General features: G+C 37.6%; 3 protein-coding genes across 9 annotated transcripts; 2 read left to right on the top strand and 1 right to left on the bottom strand.

The window, feature by feature from the left end:
- Nucleotides 1-626: 626 nt before the first annotated feature.
- On the top strand, nt 627-9,470 carry LOC113330219 (UDP-glycosyltransferase 74E2-like). Of its 5 annotated transcripts, XM_026577077.1 has the most exons (5): nt 2,206-2,360; nt 2,680-2,855; nt 5,256-5,504; nt 6,342-6,382; nt 8,704-9,470. In XM_026577077.1, exon 5 carries the CDS (start codon nt 8,716-8,718, stop codon nt 9,448-9,450), a length of 735 nt encoding a protein of 244 aa, XP_026432862.1. In that variant the 5' UTR covers nt 2,206-2,360; nt 2,680-2,855; nt 5,256-5,504; nt 6,342-6,382; nt 8,704-8,715; the 3' UTR covers nt 9,451-9,470. The 5 variants fall into 5 exon arrangements, with proteins under 5 accessions (XP_026432859.1, XP_026432862.1, XP_026432861.1 ...); XM_026577076.1 differs by lacking the exon at nt 6,342-6,382; XM_026577074.1 differs by lacking the exons at nt 2,206-2,360; nt 2,680-2,855; nt 5,256-5,504; nt 6,342-6,382 and adding an exon at nt 627-950.
- A 383-nt stretch (nt 9,471-9,853) lies between these two features.
- LOC113330218 (UDP-glycosyltransferase 74E2-like) lies at nt 9,854-11,711 on the top strand. Its single transcript, XM_026577073.1, has 2 exons — nt 9,854-10,576; nt 10,649-11,711. Exons 1-2 carry the CDS (start codon nt 9,926-9,928, stop codon nt 11,375-11,377), a joined length of 1,380 nt encoding a protein of 459 aa, XP_026432858.1. The 5' UTR covers nt 9,854-9,925; the 3' UTR covers nt 11,378-11,711.
- Nucleotides 11,594-17,034, bottom strand: LOC113330216 (integrin-linked protein kinase 1-like). Of its 3 annotated transcripts, none has more exons than XM_026577069.1 (12): nt 16,171-17,033; nt 14,971-15,045; nt 14,759-14,863; nt 14,461-14,546; nt 13,905-14,025; nt 13,384-13,463; nt 13,220-13,282; nt 12,945-13,063; nt 12,566-12,651; nt 12,368-12,492; nt 12,055-12,186; nt 11,594-11,872 (listed from the first exon to the last, which is right to left on the bottom strand). In XM_026577069.1, exons 1-12 carry the CDS (start codon nt 16,645-16,647, stop codon nt 11,866-11,868), a joined length of 1,476 nt encoding a protein of 491 aa, XP_026432854.1. In that variant the 5' UTR covers nt 16,648-17,033; the 3' UTR covers nt 11,594-11,865. The 3 variants fall into 3 exon arrangements, 2 of the variants coding, with proteins under 2 accessions (XP_026432854.1, XP_026432855.1); XR_003350113.1 differs by having other exon boundaries at nt 11,627-11,872; nt 12,566-12,641; nt 16,171-17,034; XM_026577070.1 differs by lacking the exon at nt 11,594-11,872 and having other exon boundaries at nt 12,051-12,186.
- Nucleotides 17,035-19,265: the final 2,231 nt, after the last annotated feature.

The following is a 19,265-nucleotide window of genomic DNA, read 5'->3' as shown; positions in this document are numbered from 1 at the left end:
AAATTTTAATTTCAAGATTCTAGTAATTTTGAAGAGATCAAATTATTGTCATAGCATTACATGTGTAGAGGTGTTCATGCATCTTGACACTTGGGTGGCCGATCATGCCACCAATAACATTCCTTCCTGCAACACTCATGGAAAGCAGCCAGCAGGGCTATTATCGACCATTTGGTACATAAAAAATGCAATGCCTAGAGATTAGGGTTTCGATATGACATCCACTATCACAGTATCAGCATCTCTATTTGAATCCTAATCTTCCTTCAGTGCATCTGATTTCAGCTACTCCGCTTGAAAAACGGCTACTTAACCTTGCCGCTTTATTATGGGTGATGTAGATCTGACAAAATCAGGCCATGTTTTGGTTCTTCCATTACCAGTTCAAGGTCATATAAACCCAATACTTCAATTCTCTAAACGTTTAGTCTCCAAAGGAATCAAAGTCACGCTGTTCACCACCATCCTCGCCTCCAAATCGGTTCAACCCGGTGTTGGCTCCATCTCGATTGAAACATTTTCAGATGGAGAGAGTTTTGAGAGTTCCTCAGGAGATGATTTTATGAAGAAAATCGAAATTGCTGTTTGCAAAAACTTGCCGGAATTCGTTCGGAAGCAAGAAAGATTAGGGTGTCCTGTCAAATGTGTTGTTTATGATTCTATTATGCCGTGGGCGTTGCCGTTAGCGAAGGAGTTAGGATTGATTGGAGCTTCATTTTATACACAGTCTAGTGCTGTTAGTGCAATTTATTACCAGGTGAATAAAGGATTGATTGGGATGCCAGTAGATGGACCGACGACATTGCTACCTGGATTGCCGTTACCGTCTTTCTTTCGTTCACAAACCTGATGTGTATCCTGCTGTTCTTCCGTTGGTGTTGAGTGGATTTTCGAATGTTGATGAAGCAGATTGGTTGCTTTTTAACACCTATGATAAGCTGGAGGAACAGGTATAGCTGATTGCCCTGTTAGTCCCATCTTTATTGTTAAATTTAATTTTGTTTGTCGATTATATCAAGACTTATTGACCCCCTCCAAGTATAGCCGAAAGCCAAACTGGTGGGGTTCTCTAAAACATTGAGTTGTTGTTTTTGGTAGCCCACCTAGCCAAGGCATGGACACCTCCATTACAAATCTTAGGAACAAATGTAAACTTACAATAAGAGAATAAAGTAGCAAAATATTTAATATCCTTCAATCTTGCTTCTGTCATTGAGTTTCCTATAAATTCTCCATGCTGCAGTTGAGTCATTAGATCTTCATTATTACTCTGAATTACCAAATGAGTTCTATAGCCTTCCTCAAGCAAAACCAGATAGCAAATACTTTTCCTTCTTCTGCTGAAAAAATAGGAGTAGAATTTGCCGCTGCATAGAGACACTTCCCCGGATTGTTGATTGTTCTGATCTATAAGACAATGGCAGAGACTAGTGTTGGAGATTATAACTCTGTTACTGACATGTTAGAATTGTAGAGAGTATTTTTAGTTTCATCTTTTTTTATCAAACTTTGGTTCGCTAGTTATATGAGCTTGTTAGGATTTTGACAGTAGATGTAGATCATAGAGTTGTTGGAAGCGGAGCCAATTTGTCATCAACTGGCTTTCAAACTGTGGTGGAGCCAGGATTGAAGGTAGGAGGAGGCAAAATAATATTCTATGTAGGACTATATAATGAATAAAGTTATACAATTCGGAGGTTTTGTGAAAATACAAGGATTAGGAGCATGAGCAGGGGCGGAGCCAGTGATGGGCAAACGGGGAAAAATCTATTTATGCCTCCACTTACCCATATATGGCTCTGTCCCTGTTCCTGCTCCCGAAGTCTGTTTTATGTTTTATGTATTGTAAGCCCTCCTAAAGTTTCTTTTATTCATTGTTTGGCCACACAAAATAATTTTTTACTTTTTTGCCCTCTCCTATCTTGAATTCTGGCTCTGCCATAATTTGGGAATTGTTAAGCTTTGGACAATGTCAAAGAGTATTCTTGGGGATTGTGGGAGTCCAAGTTCAAGAAGGTTTTTAATATGTATGAATTCTCTGTACTTCAGGCAGTACTTGCATTCCTTTTACTAAGAACACAATTATGGTGTCCTTTAAAGTGTCTGGTGTATGATTCTATTATTCCAGCGAAAGAATTAAGATTAATTGGAGCTTCCTTTTTTACTCAGTCAAGTGCTCTTAGTGCAGTTTATTACGAAGTGAATAAAGGATTGATTGGTATACCTATAGATGGACTGGCGACGTTGGTTTCTGGACTGCCATTACTTGAACCGAATGAATTGCCATCTTTCATTTACAAACCTCATGTGTATTCTGCAATTCTTCCGGTAGTGTCAAGTCGATTTGCATTATGGAACAGGTAAAGCTTATTGCTTTATTAGTTTTATCTTTTTAGATAACTTCGCATTATGCTAGTTATATCAGCTAGTTTGGATTAAGAAGCAGATGAGGATTATAGGGAGCTTGTTATGATTTTGACAGTAGATGTAGGTCATTAGTTGTTAGGAATTTATTAAGAAGCAAGAAAGATTAAGGTGTCCTGTCAAATGTGTTGTGTATGATTCTATTATGCCGTGGGCATTGCTGTGGAAGGAGCTAGGATTGATTGGAGCTTCATTTTATACACAGTCTAGTGCTGTTAGTGCGAGTGAATAAAGGATTGATTGGGATGCCTGTAGATTGACTGACGAGATTGGTACCTGGATTGCCGTTACTTGAACCGGATGAGTAACCGTCTTTCGTTCACAAACCGGATCTGCATCCTGCTATTCTTCCGTTAGTTTTGAGCTGGGTTTTAAATGTTGATGAAGCAGATTGGTTACTTTTCAACACCTATGGTAAGCTGGAGGAACAGGTAAGTAAACCTTATTGTTCTTTTAGTTCCATCTTTTTAGTTAAATTTGCATTTTGCTAGTTGTATGAGGTTGTTAAGGAATTTGACAGTAGATGTAGATCATTGGGAGCTCGTTAGGATTTTAACAGTAGATGTAGATCATAGGGTTATTGGTGGCAGAGCCAATTTGTTGCCAACTGACACTCAAATTATGGCGGAAACAGGATTGAAGGTAGGAGGGGCAAAAACATATCTTGTGTAGGAATATACAGTGAATGAAATGATACAATTAAGTGGGTTTTGTGAAAATATACAAGAATTTGGAGCAGGGGCGGAGCCAGGTATGGGCAAGTGGAGAAAAGCCTAATTTTATGCCTCCATTTACCCTAATGTGGCTCCGTCCCTGTTCCTGCTCCCAAAGTCTGTTTTATACATTGTAAAGCCTACTAAATTTTATCATTGATTCATTGTTTGGCCACACAATGGGATTTTTCTTTTGCCCTGGCTGCACCCCAATTTGATAATTGTGATCTTTTGGAAAATGTTAGATAGTATTGTTGGGGGTTGTTGGAGTCCAAGTTCTATGTAGTTTTGAATATGTTTGAATTCTCTGTACTTCTGGTTGTACTTGCATTCCCTTACCTGTAGATGGACCGACGAAATTAATACTTGGATTGCCGTTACTTGGACCGTATGAGTTACCGTCTTTCATTTACAAACCTGACGTGTATCCTGCAGTTCTCTCGTTAGTGTCGGTTTTCTAATGTTGATGAAGCAGATTGGTTACTTTTTAAGGTAAACCTTATTATTGCCGTATTAGTTTTATCTTTAGAGTTAAATTTAATTTTGTATGTGGATCATAGGCCAGGTTGTTGATTGTTTTATGATCTATGAGACCACGTCAGAGAGTAGTGTTGGCCATTGCTAAGACTGTAAGTTTAATCACTCTGTTATTGACATGTTAGAGTTTGATAGTAGAGAGTACTTCTTCTTGGTAAAATTTCGGTTTGCTAGTCATATGAGAGAGTATTATTTGTTACTTGTTTTTAGTCATATAAGCTTGTTAGGATTTGATAGTAGATGTAGATCATAAGGTTGTTGGTGACGGAGCCAGTTTGTTGCCAACTGACTCTCAAACTGTGGTGTAGCCAGGATTAAAGGCAAAAAAGATCTCGTGTAGTAGTATTCAATGAATAAAGTGACACAATTAGGGGTTTTATGAATCATTTTTAACTTGTTTCATAAGGAAATCGATATCCACCAAAAAGAGGAGTTTAGATTTTGTTTTTTAGCGACAAAGAAACCAATCTAAAATGGGTGTTCATACTTTGTGTTTGAGTGAGAATATATCTGTTTTTGAGCATTAGGTTATAAACTTCTACACTCAGTTATCAACAGAAGTATTCTCACTCAAACACAAAATATGAACGCCCATACTGGTAGTTTTATCTTGGGAATTGTTAGAGATTTGGAGTCTGGGTTCGATATGGTTTTTTGAATTCTCTGTACTTCTGGTAGTTCTTACGATCCTTTTACTAAGAACGCAACTAGGAGTTCTTTATGAATATATACTAGGTTTTGGGAGCAGTGACGGAGCCAAATGTGAACAAGTGGGAGAAAACCTGTTTACCTATAGATGGATTGACGACATTGGTTCCTGGGTTGCCGTTACTTGAACCGAATGACTTGCTGTCTTTCGTTTACAAACCGGATGCGTATCCTGCAATTCTTCCTTCAGTGTTCAGTCGGTTTTCAAATGTTGATGAAGCAGATTGGTTGCTTTTTAATACCTGTGATAAGCTGGAGGAACATGTAAAGCTTATTATTACTTTATTAGTTTTATTTTCTTGAGCTTAATTTAATTTTATGCGGATCATAGGCCAGATTGTTGATTGTTTTGTAATATGTAAGACCATGTTAGAGAATAGTTTAAGTTTGATAACTTTGTTATTGTCAATCAATCAAATTTAGGTTTGATAGTTATATGAGCCTGTTAGGATTTGATGATAGATGCCAATTTGTTGCCGACTGACTCTCAAACTGTGGTGGAGCCAGGATTGAAGGTATGATGGGGAAAAATAATATCCAGTATAGGAGTATACAATGAATCTTGTATAGGAGTATACAATGAATGAAATGACATAGTGTGGGGATTTTTGTGAAAATATACAAGGATTGGGAGCAGGGGCGGAGCCAGGTATGGGCAAGTGGGGAAAAGCCTATTTTTGCCTCCAATTACCAACATACGGCTCCATTCCTGTTCCTGGTTCCAATGTCTGTTTTATGAATTGTGAATCTCCTAAATTTTATCATTTATTCATTTTTTGGGCACACAAAATGGGATTTTTTTTTTTGCCCTAGCGTGCTCATATTCCTGGCTCCACCACAATTTGATAATCGTAATCTTTTGGAAAATGTCAGAGAGTATTCTTGGGGATTGTTGTGGTCCAACTTCTCTCTACTTCTGGTTGTACTTGCATTCCGTTACTTGTTGATGGACCGACGACATTGGTACCTGGATTGCCGTTACCTGAACCGAATGAGTTACGTCTTTCGTTTATAGACAGGATGTGTATCCCGCAATTCTTCTGTTAGTGTTGAGTTGATTTTCAAATGTTGATGAAGCAGAATGGTTGCTTTTTTAGTACCTATGATAAGCTGGCGGAACAGGTAAACCTTATTATTGCTTTATTAGTTCCATTTATGGAGTTTATTTTAATTTTGTATGAGGATCACAGGCCTGGTTGCTGATTGTCAAATTTAGGTTTGCTAGTTTTATGAGCTTGTCAGGATTTGATGGTAGATGTAGATCATACAGTTGTTGGTGGCAGAGCTAATTTGCCAATATACTCACAAATTGTGGCAGAGTCAGGATTGAAGGTAGGAGGGGGCAAAAGAATATCTTGTGTAATAATATACAATGAACGAAACGACCTGTGTTCCAATGATACGGATACGGTATCGGATACAAGATACCAACACGCTACTATGATACACCACCTTGAAAAACTAAAATACGGCGATACAGCATACTCAATATTTATCAAAAGTTTAACATAAATATATTATATATAAGATAGAAATTTAACAAAATACATACATGGGTTTGCATGATCAAAATATAGTTATGTATTTTAAAGTCTGTTTTATGCATTGTAAAGCCTCCTAAATTTTATCATTTATTCATTGTTTGGCCACACAAAATGAGATTTTTTTTATGCCCTGGCTGCACCACAATTTAATAATTGTGATCTATTGGAAAATGTCAGACAGTATTGTTGGGCATTGTTGGAGTCTAAGTTCTATGATGTTTTGAATATGTATGAATTCGCTGTACTTCTTTTGGTTGTACTTGCATTCCGTTACTTGTAGATGGACCGACGAAATTGGTACCTGGATTTCCGTTACTTGAACCGAATGAGTTACCCTCTTTCATTTACAAACCCGACGTGTACCCTGCAATTCTTCTGTTAATGTTGTGTCGGTTTTCTAATGTTGATGAAGCAGATTGGTTACTTTTTAATACCTATGAGGAGCTTGAGGAACAGGTAAATTTTATATTGCCTTATTACTAATTAGTTTTATCTTTAGAGTTAGATTTTATTTTGTATGTGGATCATAGGCCAGGTTGTTGATTGTTTTGTGATCTATAAGACCATGTCAGAGAGTAGTGTTGGCCATTGCTAAGAGTGTAATTTTGATAACTCTGTTATTGTCATGTTGGAGTTTAGTAGTCATATGAGAGAGTAATATTAGTTAGGATTTTAAGGTGGTGACGGAGCCAATTTGTTAGGATTTTATAGTGGTGACGGAGCCAATTTTTTAGTCATATGAGCTTGTTAGGATTTTATAGGATATGTAGATCATAGGGTTGTTGGTGACGGAGCCAATTTGTTGTCAACTGACTATCAAACTGTGGCGAAGCCAGGATTGAAGGGAAAAAAGATCTCGTATAGGAGTATTCAATGAACAAAATGACACAAGTAAGGGTTTTATGAATTTTTATTAACGTGGTTTAGAAGAAAACCGATATCCAACAAACTTCGTTGTAACTTCTACACTCAATTATCAAAGAAATTTGGCGGATATCGATTTCCTTCCGAACCACGTTAAAAAAGATTCTTAAGACTTTGGCCAAGTAGTTTGCTTGCTCTTGCATCTTCCTGGGCAAGTCACACATCCTGAATGAAACTTTGGCCATGTCGCCCCCAGTTACGACATTTGTGATGCTAGGACGGAAAGGGTTCGAGTTTCAATTAAGACTTTTGAAGTAGGGGCGGAGCCAGGTATGGGCAAGTGGGGTAAAAGCTTATTTGTGCCTCCACTTACCTACATATGGTTCCGTTCCTTTTCCTGGTCACAAAATCTGTTTTAAATTTTATCATTTATTCATTGTTTGGCCACACAATATGGGATTTTCTTTGCCCTGGCTGCACCACAATTGATAATTGTGATCTTTTGGAAAATGTCAGAGAGTATTCTTGGAGATTGCTGGAGTCTAAGTTCTGTATAGTGTTGACTATGTATGAATTCTGTCCTTCTGGTCGTGCTTGCATTCCATTACCTGTAGATGGACCGAGGATAGTGGTACCTGGACTGCCGTTACTTGAACCGAATGAGTTACTGTCTTTCGTTTATAAACCTGATGTGTATCCTGCAATTCTTTTGTTAGTGTTGTGTCGAAATTCTAATGTTGATGAAGTAGATTGGTTACTTTTTAATACTTACCATAAGCTGGAGCAACAGGTAAACCTTATTATTGCCTTATTAGTTTATCTTTAGAGTTAAAATTAATTTTGCATGTAGATCATAGGCCAGGTTATTGATTGTTTTGTGATCTATAAGACTGTGTCAGAGAGTAGTGTTGGCCATTTCTAAAAGTGTAAGTTTTATAACTCTGTTATTGTCATGTTAGGATTTGTTAGTAGAAATTATTTTTGGTTGTCTTTTTAATCAAATTTCGGTTTGCTAGTTATATGATTTTGACAGTAGATGTAGATCATAGGGTTGTTGGTGGCTTGGTCAATTTGTTGCCAACTGACTCTCAAATCCTGGCGGAGCCAGGATCGAAGGTAGGAGGAGACAGAAAAATATCATGTGTAGGAGCAGACAATGAATAAAACGGCACAATTAGGGGTTTTTATGTGAAAGGATTAGGGAGCAAGGGCGGAGCCAGGTATGGGCAAGTGGGAATTTGCATATTTATGCTTCCACTTGTCCCTACGTAGCTCTGCTCTTGCTCCCGAAGTCTCTTTTGTACATTATAAGCTCTCCTGAATTTTATCTTTCATTCATTGTTCGGCCACACGCAATGAGATCTTTTTTTTTTGCCCTCTCTTATCTTCAATCCTGGCTCTGCCACGTTTGATTGTTGTGATCTTTAGCACAATGCCGAAGAGTATTCTTGGGAATTGTTAGAAACTTGGAGTTTGAGTTCGATGTGGTTTTTTGAATTATCTGTACTTCTGGTAGTTCTTACAATCACTGAGAACGGCAACTAGGAGTTATTTGTGAAAATATACTAGGTTTTGGGAGCAGTGACGGAGCCAAGTGCGAGCAAGTGGGGAAAGCCTATTTATGTCTTCACTTATCCACATATAGCTCTTCTACTGTTCCTGCCCCCGAAGTCCATTTTATTCATTGCTGCCCCTCCTAAATACACTCTGTTGTTCATTGTTTGGCCACACACAGTGGGAATTGTTTCTATCTTCAATGTTGGCTCTGCCACATTTGATGATTGTGATCTTTTGGACAATGACAGAGTATTCTTTGGATTGTTGGAGTCTTGAGTTCTATGTGGTTTTGAATATATATGAATTCTTTCTACTTCTGGTAGTACTTGCATTCCTAATACTAATATCACATACAGGTGGTGAACTGGATGGCAAAGCAATCACAAACAAGAATGATCACAATAGGACCAACAATGCCGTCATTTTACCTAGACAAGAGACTGGAGGATAACGCCTACGGGCTTCATCTCTTTACACCGGATTCTGACACTTGCACGAAGTGGTTAGACACGAAAGAAGCCACATCAGTTGTCTACATGTCTTTCGGGAGTTTGGCTAATTTAGGAGAGGAACAAATGGAGGAAATAGCTTGGGGAATTCGGAATACCAACTACAATTTCATTTGGGTAGTTAGAGCTACTGAAGAATCTAAACTCCCAAAAAACTTTGTACAAGAGACTTCTGGTAAAGGTTTGGTGACAGGATGGTGTCAGCAACTGGAGGTGTTGGCACACAAAGCAGTGGGATGTTTCGTAACACATTGCGGATGGAACTCAATACTTGAGGCATTAAGTTTGGGTGTCCCTATGGTAGCAACGCCACAGTGGACTGATCAACCCACTAATGCAAAATTCGTCGAGGATATATGGAAGGTTGGTGTTCGAGCCAAAACTGATGAGAAGGGGATGGTTACGAGAGACGAATTAGAGGAATCAATAAAATTAGTAATGGAAGGAGAGAGGAGGGAAGAGATAAATAAGAATGCTATCAGACTGAAAGAGTTGGCTCTGGAGGCTGTTGATGAAGGTGGAAGCTCTGACAAGAACATCCATGAATTTGTATCTAAAATCTTATGTAACAATTACAGGGCTGCATTGTGTTAAATAAGACGATCGCCCTTCTCTTGCTACCAAAGAGAGCTGTAGGAATCTTGTACTACTAAATTACATTATTGAATAATACTGTACAATTTACAAATTTCTTTGCTGAGAAGCCATGTTTCACTTTAATTGCACTTGGAATTTTCTGACATGATTTTGCACGAACTCAGGAGGAGAAATGCTCTGAGATTTGATTGTGCCTAGTTTCCCTGGCAGACTTGAATCACCAAGTACTTCATATTTTCTGTTTGTTTGAGCTTGTAAAGTGAATCTTTTTGGGCTCTTTTGCCTTATTCTGTCTGTAAAGTGAAAGTTGGTTTTTAATTAATTTTGTCTGGAAAATGCGGTATTGCATGTGAAAGCACCAAAGTTTAGAGTGTCCTCAGACTCCATACCACGAGATGCATGTGGGCTGTCCAGATATAAAGATAGAAAAAAGAAGAAGAAGAAAGAACTTCCAAGCAGCTTAGTGAGAGAAATGGGTGAGAAAGAGACTCCAGTTCCATCGAGATCACTGCATGTTTTGGTTCTTCCGTTCCCTGCACAAGGCCATATAAATCCTATGCTTCAATTCTCAAACCGTTTAGTATCCAAACGAGTTAAAGTTACACTGTTCACAACTCTCCACGCCTCCAGATCGATTCGAACCGGAGCTAGCTCCGTCTCAGTAGTGCCATTTTCTGATGGAAGCCATGATGGTTTAGAAGACTTCAATAGCAGCAATTTCATGCAACAATTCAAAGACACTGTTGCAGAGAGCTTACCAAAGTTTATTCAAAAGCATGAAATATCAGAGTATCCTGTTAAGTGTGTAGCATATGATTCTCTAATTCCGTGGGTTTTACCGTTGGCGAAAGAACTAGGATTGATTGGAGCTTGTTTTTATACTCAATCTGGTTCAGCCAGTGCCATCTATTACCAAGTGTATAAAGGCTTGCTTCCTACACCTGTACAAGGACCAACAGCATTGGTTCCTGGTTCAGTTACACTTGAACCGCATGATTTACCATCTTTTGTTTATAAAATCGACTCCTATCCAGATTTCCTGACTCTAGTTCTGGAGCAGTTTTCAAATGTGGATGAAGCAGATTGGTTGCTCTTTAACACCTACGACAAGTTGGAGGAACAGGTAATCTTCTTAAGTCTAATTGAAGCAAATATAGTGTCTGATGAATTCTACTAATGGTGATTCTTGCAACAGGTAGTGATTTGGATGCAACAACAATCACCAACAAGAATGGTCACCATAGGGCCATCCGTACCATCATTTTACCTAGACAAACGGCTGAAGGATAACAATGACTATGGTCTTCATCTCTTTACACCGGATACTGATACCTGCATGAAATGGTTAGACAAGAAAGAAGTCGCTTCGGTTGTCTACGTATCGTTCGGGAGTCTGAATGATTTAAAACAAGAACAAATGAACGAACTAGCGTGGGGACTTGGGAATTGTAACTACCATTTTCTATGGGTTGTCAAGCTATCAGGGGAAGACAAACTTCCTAGAAACTTCGTGGAGGAGACGGCGGAAAAAGGTTTGGTTGTTGAATGGTGCCAGCAATTGGAGGTGATGGCGCACAAAGCCATTGGATGTTTCATAACACATTGTGGATGGAACTCGACGATTGAGGCTTTGAGTTTAGGGGTGCCAATGGTGGCAATGCCGCTCTGGACGGATCAACCGACTAATGCAAAGTTCATTTCAGATGTATGGAGAGTTGGTGTCAGAGCGGCAGCAGATGAGAATGGGTTGGTTAACAGAGAGAAAGTAGAGGAATCTATAAAAGTAGTAATGGAGGGTGACAGACAGGAAGAGATAAAGAAGAATGCTGTCAGATGGAAGGAGTTGGCTAAGCAGGCTGTCGATGAAGGCGGAAGCTCTGACAAGAACGTTGATGAATTTGTATCCAAAATCTTATGCAGTTAAGCCTGCAGACTGTGCACATTTTCCGCAAACAGTCCCTATTCCAACACTTCAAGCGACGAATCTAACCTGTTGTTCAACTAATTTCTGTTCTTTTATGCTGCACATCAGAATTTTCAGTTTTTTCCAATTGGGCACTGAAACGAAACTTAAGCAAATCAAAGAGAATGTCGAGGGAAAGCAGAAGCAAAACTAATATAAAAGGAGAACAGAAGAAAGTATCTAAACAGAAGTAATCTCACACATTATACATACAAAAGAACTTTTATATTTCCTTCGGAAACAAAAGTGAAAAAGGCTGATTATAACTTTATCTTATGCCCTTTTTATTTGTTCACATGATATTTCGTTCTCGATTCAAGACAGTAAAAGAAAATATTATAACAACAACAAATTTTCCCAAAACCTGAGTATGATTATGGAAGTTCACCCGCCCACTTGAAACGTTTTGGTTTTGTTCCATTCTTCGTATCAATTTAGGACTTCCTTTCTCATTTCCTGCGGACAAATAAAATACATTAATGTTTGAAACGTGACAAAGATCGTGATGATAAGCATGCATTTCTGATTCTGGGTCATATTTACTTGTGTTTCAATTACAATGCTCATGGTCTTGGAGTCATGGATATGGTAAAGTTTCTATATTAAGAATCAGAGGTGGGAAAAAAGAGATGAATTACCAGGGAAGCTTAAAGGTGTCTTTCCACCATCCATGCTTGGAGCAGTTTGCAACTATTCTGTCCAGCCGCACAATAATCTCAGAAAAAGTTGGCCTCACCACAGATTCTGCATCCCAACATTCTTCAATCAACCTGGAAAAATGAAGCATAGATCTCAATAACCTCGACTCATTCAAAATTGTGTTTATTACAACTTCGTTAGTGCTTCACAAACTTAACCGGAAATAAGAAGTGATATTCGATAATCAAAAGAAAACAATTCTATTCAGCTAAACAAAATCAAGTTCTGATGTGAAACAAAATCAACACTTACTCTTTTAGGTCCGGGGGGTACGTTCTTGACTTGGTCTTTAATGGTGGTCTCATTCCCTCCAAACATATCAGTCTTGCAACTTCATCTACTGGTTTGGGATGAAGAGGCGGTGTTCCTTCAATCATCTGATAAAGTGAACAAAGACATTAGAAAATAAATATACTTCAATTAAAACAAAAAGTACGAATGAAAGCATACCTCATGAAGAATGAGACCAAATGAGAACGCGTCAACACTTCTATCAAATATTTCATCCTTATAAATTTCAGGTGCCCTGTATGAACCTAAAAGAATCATATTAGCCGGTGAAATTCAAGACTTTTTCCATTGATTTTAGAAAAAAGAAGAAATTTTACTTCGAATCAACTTAATTTGATGATTGCACTTTGAATAAAGGTTTCATTTACATTAGCAAGACGAGATGGCAACGTTATTCTATTCAAAATTTCAAAAGATTTCATGCATAGATAAAAAAACTGCACATAACTAGAAAGTTTTACGGCATGTATGAAATCTCGCGCATAGTTAATAATACTGCACATAACTAGACGGTTTTACAGCATCTATAAAGTCTTACTTGGACCATCAAAGGCATCTGCATGTGCTAGTTTTGCTTTGTCAGGTGATATTTTTGATAACTTTATCAAACCAAATCCTGCCACCTTGAGCTGACCCGCACTATCCAGCAAAATATTTCTGGCACCTTACCAAAAACTTCAAATAGTAAAGAACAGTACATCACCCACTTTGAGTACAGAATAAAATTTCAAACTGAAAGTGAACTCAACCTAAAACAATGAATTTTTAAAGAGTTTCTTATTGAACCTAACAGCCTGCATTTCAGTCACTTACTTTGGCTTTAAATCGCAATGAATGATGGGATCTGGTTTGCATTCATGGAGATAATTCATTCCCCTGCCCATGAAGAAAAATGCATATTATAATTAACAGCAAATGATAGGATTTCTGGCAACTCGAAATCCCAGGAATACTTCTGCAAGAAAATATTGAAATACCTTGCAATGTCGAGAGAAAATCTTAAAGCTTTTGAAGGTGACAAACGTCCTTTCTTTTGTAGATAGCTTCCAAGATCACCCTGTTAATCAGTGGTAGTATAATGAGTAAACATACTGCAGAATCTCAAGAGTGAAGAGATGGTAAAATTTCAGCAGAATACTTCAAGGAAAATAATTCTAATCTACACTGATACCCCCGCACAGATGGTAAAAAATCTGCATATTTCAAAGTCAAACCCAAGATAGTACATCTGCATTTTTTGCATCAAATTGGTATGCAAGCATATCTTACTGGGCACCCTAACGACCCATCAACATTCCAACTACTTATCCCTTAACAATGCAGCCTCTGCCAAGTCAAGCATATATGACAATGAGGTCCTAGACAACAGATGTAGCTTGCATGCCTCTACTCTCGCAAACAAAAGTTGTAAGTTGCAACTGTCCTAAAGAGTGATGCTTAAATTGGTCAAATTTTAAAACTTGTGTGGTATAAGGCATCCATAATTAAGGATACTTACTTTTGGATGGTACTCTGAAACAATCATCATGGGCATGTTTTGAGTAACAGCTCCAACAAACTGAACCACATTTGGATGACGCACCCTCTCTAACAGTGTCAACTCCAGTTTGAAGGCATTTCTGTTCCAAAGATGAGAAAGATTATAAGACAACGCCATATAATAGAAAAGATGGTAACTATAAAATAAAAATTGTCGTATAGCGAGACCATCCCCATAAAGTTGATGTCAATATATTGATCGGAAAATAGTACGTCACCACAGGGTAGAAACATAAGGTAAGTTAATTGCATGATTTTGCTCACAAAACAATACACTTTTTATGATCTGCTTAGCAATATTCTGTTGTCCTAATAAGGTTTGCGCACAGAAGAGATCATGCCATTGTTAACATGACAGGAACATACCAAAATAAGAATTTGAGCCGTCACAGAAAGAATACGTATAACTATGATACACCGGAAAAATTATAAAAAGCAAAAGAAGAAGCCACTCTTTTGAGATGAAACTCACAAAAAATCAAGATAAGAAAGAAAGAATATAGAGGGTAACATACATTACATCAGGATCAGTATAACCGTCCTTATCGAGTATTTTGACAGCAACCTTTGTCCCGTTCCATTTAGCCACTTGATAGGTGCCCTGTAAAGGAAATTTATGTCTACAATCAATGTAACTTCAAAAGTACCAAATGTTACTTACTGAATTTGAAATATTTTCCCTTTTGAGAATATGAAAAGGAAACACCAACAACATAAATGGAAAAAGAACGGAATTTAATAATTAAGAAACAGGTATGGATAAGGCTGAAATGGAGCTTTATCATGGCGTACAGTGAAGGAAATAAATCATACCTTTGAAATACCATCTCCCTTCCGTATCTGCAGCTCTAATGGATTCAGCTCGTACTCTGGAACTTCCCGAGGGTTTGATACTGCCATTGGTGTTTTCCTGATTTTCTGCAACGCATATCAAAAAGAACATTTAACAAAGACCAGTGGTATGAAGGGAAGGTAGATTTCTCGCTTTCACTCGAATACAAATGTTAGAAAAAGTTAATAATTACCGGAACTTTGGCTCCTCGAGCCCTCAAGATATTGTAAATCTCTGTATTGCCGTAATACTTGGCATCAGCAGCGGCCTATCACCAGGAAATTTTTTATCAGAAAAGTACGACATATAAAAAAGGATATCTATTCCATGATTAAATGAATAACACTAATTTGTACTCCAAATAGCATAAAAATGAAAAGCCGAACTGTAACTACTTTATATAAATCTGTAGGGTCGTATACAGGAGCTGAACGAGGTAGTGAGACTGATGTCAATAGCAGAAGTTTGCAAGATGGAGAAAATGTACTATTTCCTTAACCGGAGAAGCATTAAATGTAAAATATTACATATATTAAAGACTTGAGAAAAGTAGAAATAAAATTATGATGTACTACTGATTTACTACCCTCCTAGTTAGAATTTTTCATACAGGATTGTGGACCGTGGTCTCTAAAGCTCCATCAAGGCGCATTTATGACTGGTTCGGTGAGGATGAATAATTTATCAAGTTGTCGGTCAGAACATAGCATCATGTGAGACTATTAACCATTTCAGTTAAATCCACAACTGGTGATTAGTGCCCAAACTTGCAAACCTACTTTCAATTCAGTTGCAGGGTAGGGCCAAAACAAGACATTTAAGGATGCCAGGTTAGGGCCTCAGAGTACAAGCTCACATGATCACTGCACATACTTCACCGACACAAGACATTTGGTGTCCCACAGGTAAGCGGTAACATCGTTTTTGTCAAGTAGAACCCCTCTTAACCAAGCCGAAAACCATGAAAACTACCACGATACAACTAAGGACCAATAATATCAAACGTAAATTGGTAATGATCAAAAACACCAAACCACCAAGTCCAAAATCCCAACATAAACTTAATTGCATCCAAATTGAAATTTTAAAGCATGACATCTATTCAAAGGCATTTTACACCCACAAACATTTTCCATTCTTTGTATTTTATTTTTTTTGTTTGGTAGGCGTAATGTCTTCATCAAAAGTATTATGGACCACAACTCTACAAAATTATATCATCGTAAAAGCCTAATCATGCCGTAAAACATTCAATTCACCGCAGTTTCAACCGAATTTCTAAAACATCTATTGCAAAGATTTTCAACACGAATTATCAATATTCACAAACATAGGCATAGGCTTCAAATTCAAGAAATGCAACAAAAAAAAGCACGAGATAACGAAAACTAACCGTACTCCCCCACCGATCACGAGCATCAATATTAGCTTTCCGACTCAACAACAGCTTAACAACATCCACATGCCCTTCACAAGCAGCAATATGCAGCGCAGTCCTTCCATCCAAATCAATACTATTAACATCCGTCCCTTCCTTCAACAATTCCTCAACACCTTTGACATCTCCCTGACAAGCCAAAAACAACAATTGCATCGTCGAGTCAAGATTCTCAGGAACAGTGAGTTCATCAGGAAATGAATTCCTCCGATTCGGATCCAAACTCGATTGTCTCCCGAAACTGAACCGTAATGTATTAATTCTCGGGTTTAACGACGATTGTCTCTTAAAACTGAACTTCCCACTTTTCCTCATCGATCCGGTGGAGAATTGCCGGGATATTCCCCGTTTTAATTGCGCTGCCAGCTCCATCTCTTCTTCTTCGTCCGTCGGCGGCGGAGATACTAAATTATTTGGTTCCTCTGAATTCATTTATTATTATATCTCCTCTTCGTCATCATCCACCAAAAAAAATAAAAAAAAAATCAATCCTCTCCCACTAAAAAATGATTAATTTCTCGTCTTCTTTACATTATCTTTTGCGGAAATCGGAGAAGTTAAAGAGATAATAGCAGCTTAAACTGTGATCAAAATCAGGGTTCAAGAAATTTGTATTTGAGAAAGGAGCTCGATCGAGAGCTCTGGTGAAGCCCTACGACGAGCTGGGGATGATGATAATCAAGAAAATCTTGTCATTGAAAAAAATCAGAGATGGGAGAAAAAAGCTAGAGAAATTGGGATTAGAAAAATTGATTTTGTTATTTTTGACGAAAATTTGTTTGATCCAGAGAGATTAGGGGCTGGAAAAAAGAAATGGATGACGATGAAGAAGAAGAAAATTTTCGATTTATCTAATAGCCGTTGAAGAAAAATAAATTTCGATGCGCTGGTTTTGCTAACTTGAGCTGGATTTAGGTGGTGCGTATTACGCGCGCCCAATGACGAAGATATAATTGCACCCCACTAATTTATGAGTGTTTTTGAAGTGATGTGCTTGGGGTGGGAAATAATAAATTAGGAGTGAATTTGAGCTGTTGATTTTCGGTGATTGGATAAATCTAGACTCTTCATTTTGGTGAAGTACTTTTTATAGTCAAACAGTTGCTTTGTCGGGATGTGTGGACCTTAACTTTTGCAAAGACATTTAATGCTTCTTAAAAATGGGTCATGCAAGTTGTGATTTGACAACTGTTGATGTTTATATGGGTCAACATCTGACATGTCGGTAATGGGTATGGTCAAATGATTCTTACAAGACGAGCTAATCATGTTCATACCATATAAAGAGCATCTCCAACAAATTTTCCTAAAACTAAGAGCAGTTGCTATGGCAATGTCCCGACTCAAAATTTTGGTGGGCCACGTGATGGTCCCATTAGTATTCCTTTTTAGGATAAAATGAATAGATTTAATTTTGTAGAGTCCCATTAGTATTCCTTTTTAATATAAAATATTTTATAAAATAAAAATAAAAAATATAATATAATATTTAAATGAGATAAAATAAGATTAAAAAATAGTAAAATAATCAGGAATTGTATTTAGCATTAAATCAAGAGACGCGGGTGTCAATGAGAAAATCACTGGCATTTTTGGCATGATCGCACGTTGGTTCTTGCAAAGGCAGCGTTCGTAGCAAGATCGCCCGTCGTTATCACAGACGCGCGCTGGGCTGTCCATCTCGATGTTCAAAGCATCAGATTTGTTGATTTGAACATCCAATTTTCATGTTTGTTCATTCCATAGTGGGAGCAAAATGAACAAACTCCAAATTTGTTCATTCCATAGGAATTGCCCTAACACTCCACAGTTGTAATAGCGTGTTTGGATATAATTCTGGTTCTCCAGAAACAGAAGTCAGAAGTCTAGATATTTTGCTTAACAAAAGGTCGACTTTTCTGCTTCTAGAAATCGTTTGGAAATTCCACACCCAAACTGATTTCTTGCTTTTTAACTTCTAATTATTTCTGGATCTGTATCCAAACGCCCTGTAATTAAATGATTCAAGAGCAAAAGGTTGGAGAAATTCTATCTTCTAATTTCAAGAGATCATGAGTCAATTCATTAACATCAACTAGATGGGGGTGGACCGTGGATGTTAAAATATCTCGAGGACATGCCTTTTTGACTCGAGCCACTGATATTTTTTTAGATATTTTGGCAACTTGTAAAACGTTACGTAGTAGTTAGTGGAAATTGTAAGAAAAATAGTTAAGAAATAAACAGTTCAATATCCGTGATATATACCGTAACTGTAGTTGAAGGAAATCCTACAATCACATGCACACCGAACATACTCTATCAGAATTCTGATGCCATCACCGCTCAGCTGTAAGATTGCACACGAAAATCTCGCATCCGAAAGAATTTTATAAAATAAAGGAATTTGAGTGTCGTAAAGAGAAAAAAATTTATAAAATAAAGGAATTTGAGGGTCGTAAATAGGAATAGGAAGACCGACGAGAATTTGTCCAACTGAAACGATGATCTTCTGGTCACTCCATTGATCGAGCGAAAACCACATGGGGTTAAGATTAGAAGTGGGATCTGATCTGGGAGGAGAAGATAATGTAAAACCTCTATCTTCAAATTCTTTTTGGATCTTTTCAAAGTCCCTCTGAACATTCCATCCTGCCTTGAGGACCATTTTATTCAAAAGAATAAGAATGAGAAGAAAATGAAAAGAGGATAATAACGATCAGGATAATCAGAGATGATCAATATGATCAAGATAATAGTGACGACGACCAGGATGATATGGGAAATCACAATGTAAAACAAGAAGGAAAACGAAGGATGAATAATATGATTAGAAACACAAAGAAGAAGAGGGAGGAAAGAGAAGTAGCAGTAAAAGATGAAAAAGTTGTCGAAAGTAGAAAAGAGTAAAAAAGGAAGAAGGGAGAGTGTGTGAGAGTATACAAAGGATTTTGTTTTCTTCTCTCAAAATCGCCTTCTACGGATGCATTAATGGGAGGAAAGATGTGAAGAGACGGTTGTCATTGACGTGTCAAACAAAAAGCCGTGAAAAGCAACACGTGGAGTAATAA

Source organism: Papaver somniferum, unplaced genomic scaffold, assembly GCF_003573695.1.
Source record: "Papaver somniferum cultivar HN1 unplaced genomic scaffold, ASM357369v1 unplaced-scaffold_117, whole genome shotgun sequence".
NCBI classification, from domain to species: domain Eukaryota; kingdom Viridiplantae; phylum Streptophyta; class Magnoliopsida; order Ranunculales; family Papaveraceae; genus Papaver; species Papaver somniferum.
This window is presented reverse-complemented; position numbering and strand designations above follow the sequence as displayed.

What these genes read in the sequence shown, in the direction of transcription:
- LOC113330219 (XM_026577074.1), top strand. Translation starts at nt 789, where the DNA reads ATGGACCGACGACATTGCTACCTGGATTGCCGTTACCGTCTTTCTTTC. An exon ending in ATGATAAGCTGGAGGAACAG is followed by an intron (nt 951 to 8,703) that starts GTATAGCTGATT and finishes TATCACATACAG; the next exon opens with GTGGTGAACTGGATGGCAAA.
- LOC113330218 (XM_026577073.1), top strand. Translation starts at nt 9,926, where the DNA reads ATGGGTGAGAAAGAGACTCCAGTTCCATCGAGATCACTGCATGTTTTG. An exon ending in ACGACAAGTTGGAGGAACAG is followed by an intron (nt 10,577 to 10,648) that starts GTAATCTTCTTA and finishes TTCTTGCAACAG; the next exon opens with GTAGTGATTTGGATGCAACA.
- LOC113330216 (XM_026577069.1), bottom strand. Translation starts at nt 16,647, where the DNA reads ATGAATTCAGAGGAACCAAATAATTTAGTATCTCCGCCGCCGACGGAC. An exon ending in TTTTCTCTCGACATTGCAAG is followed by an intron (nt 13,283 to 13,383) that starts GTATTTCAATAT and finishes CTTCATGGGCAG; the next exon opens with GGGAATGAATTATCTCCATG. An exon ending in TACCCCCCGGACCTAAAAGA is followed by an intron (nt 12,187 to 12,367) that starts GTAAGTGTTGAT and finishes TCATTTTTCCAG; the next exon opens with GTTGATTGAAGAATGTTGGG.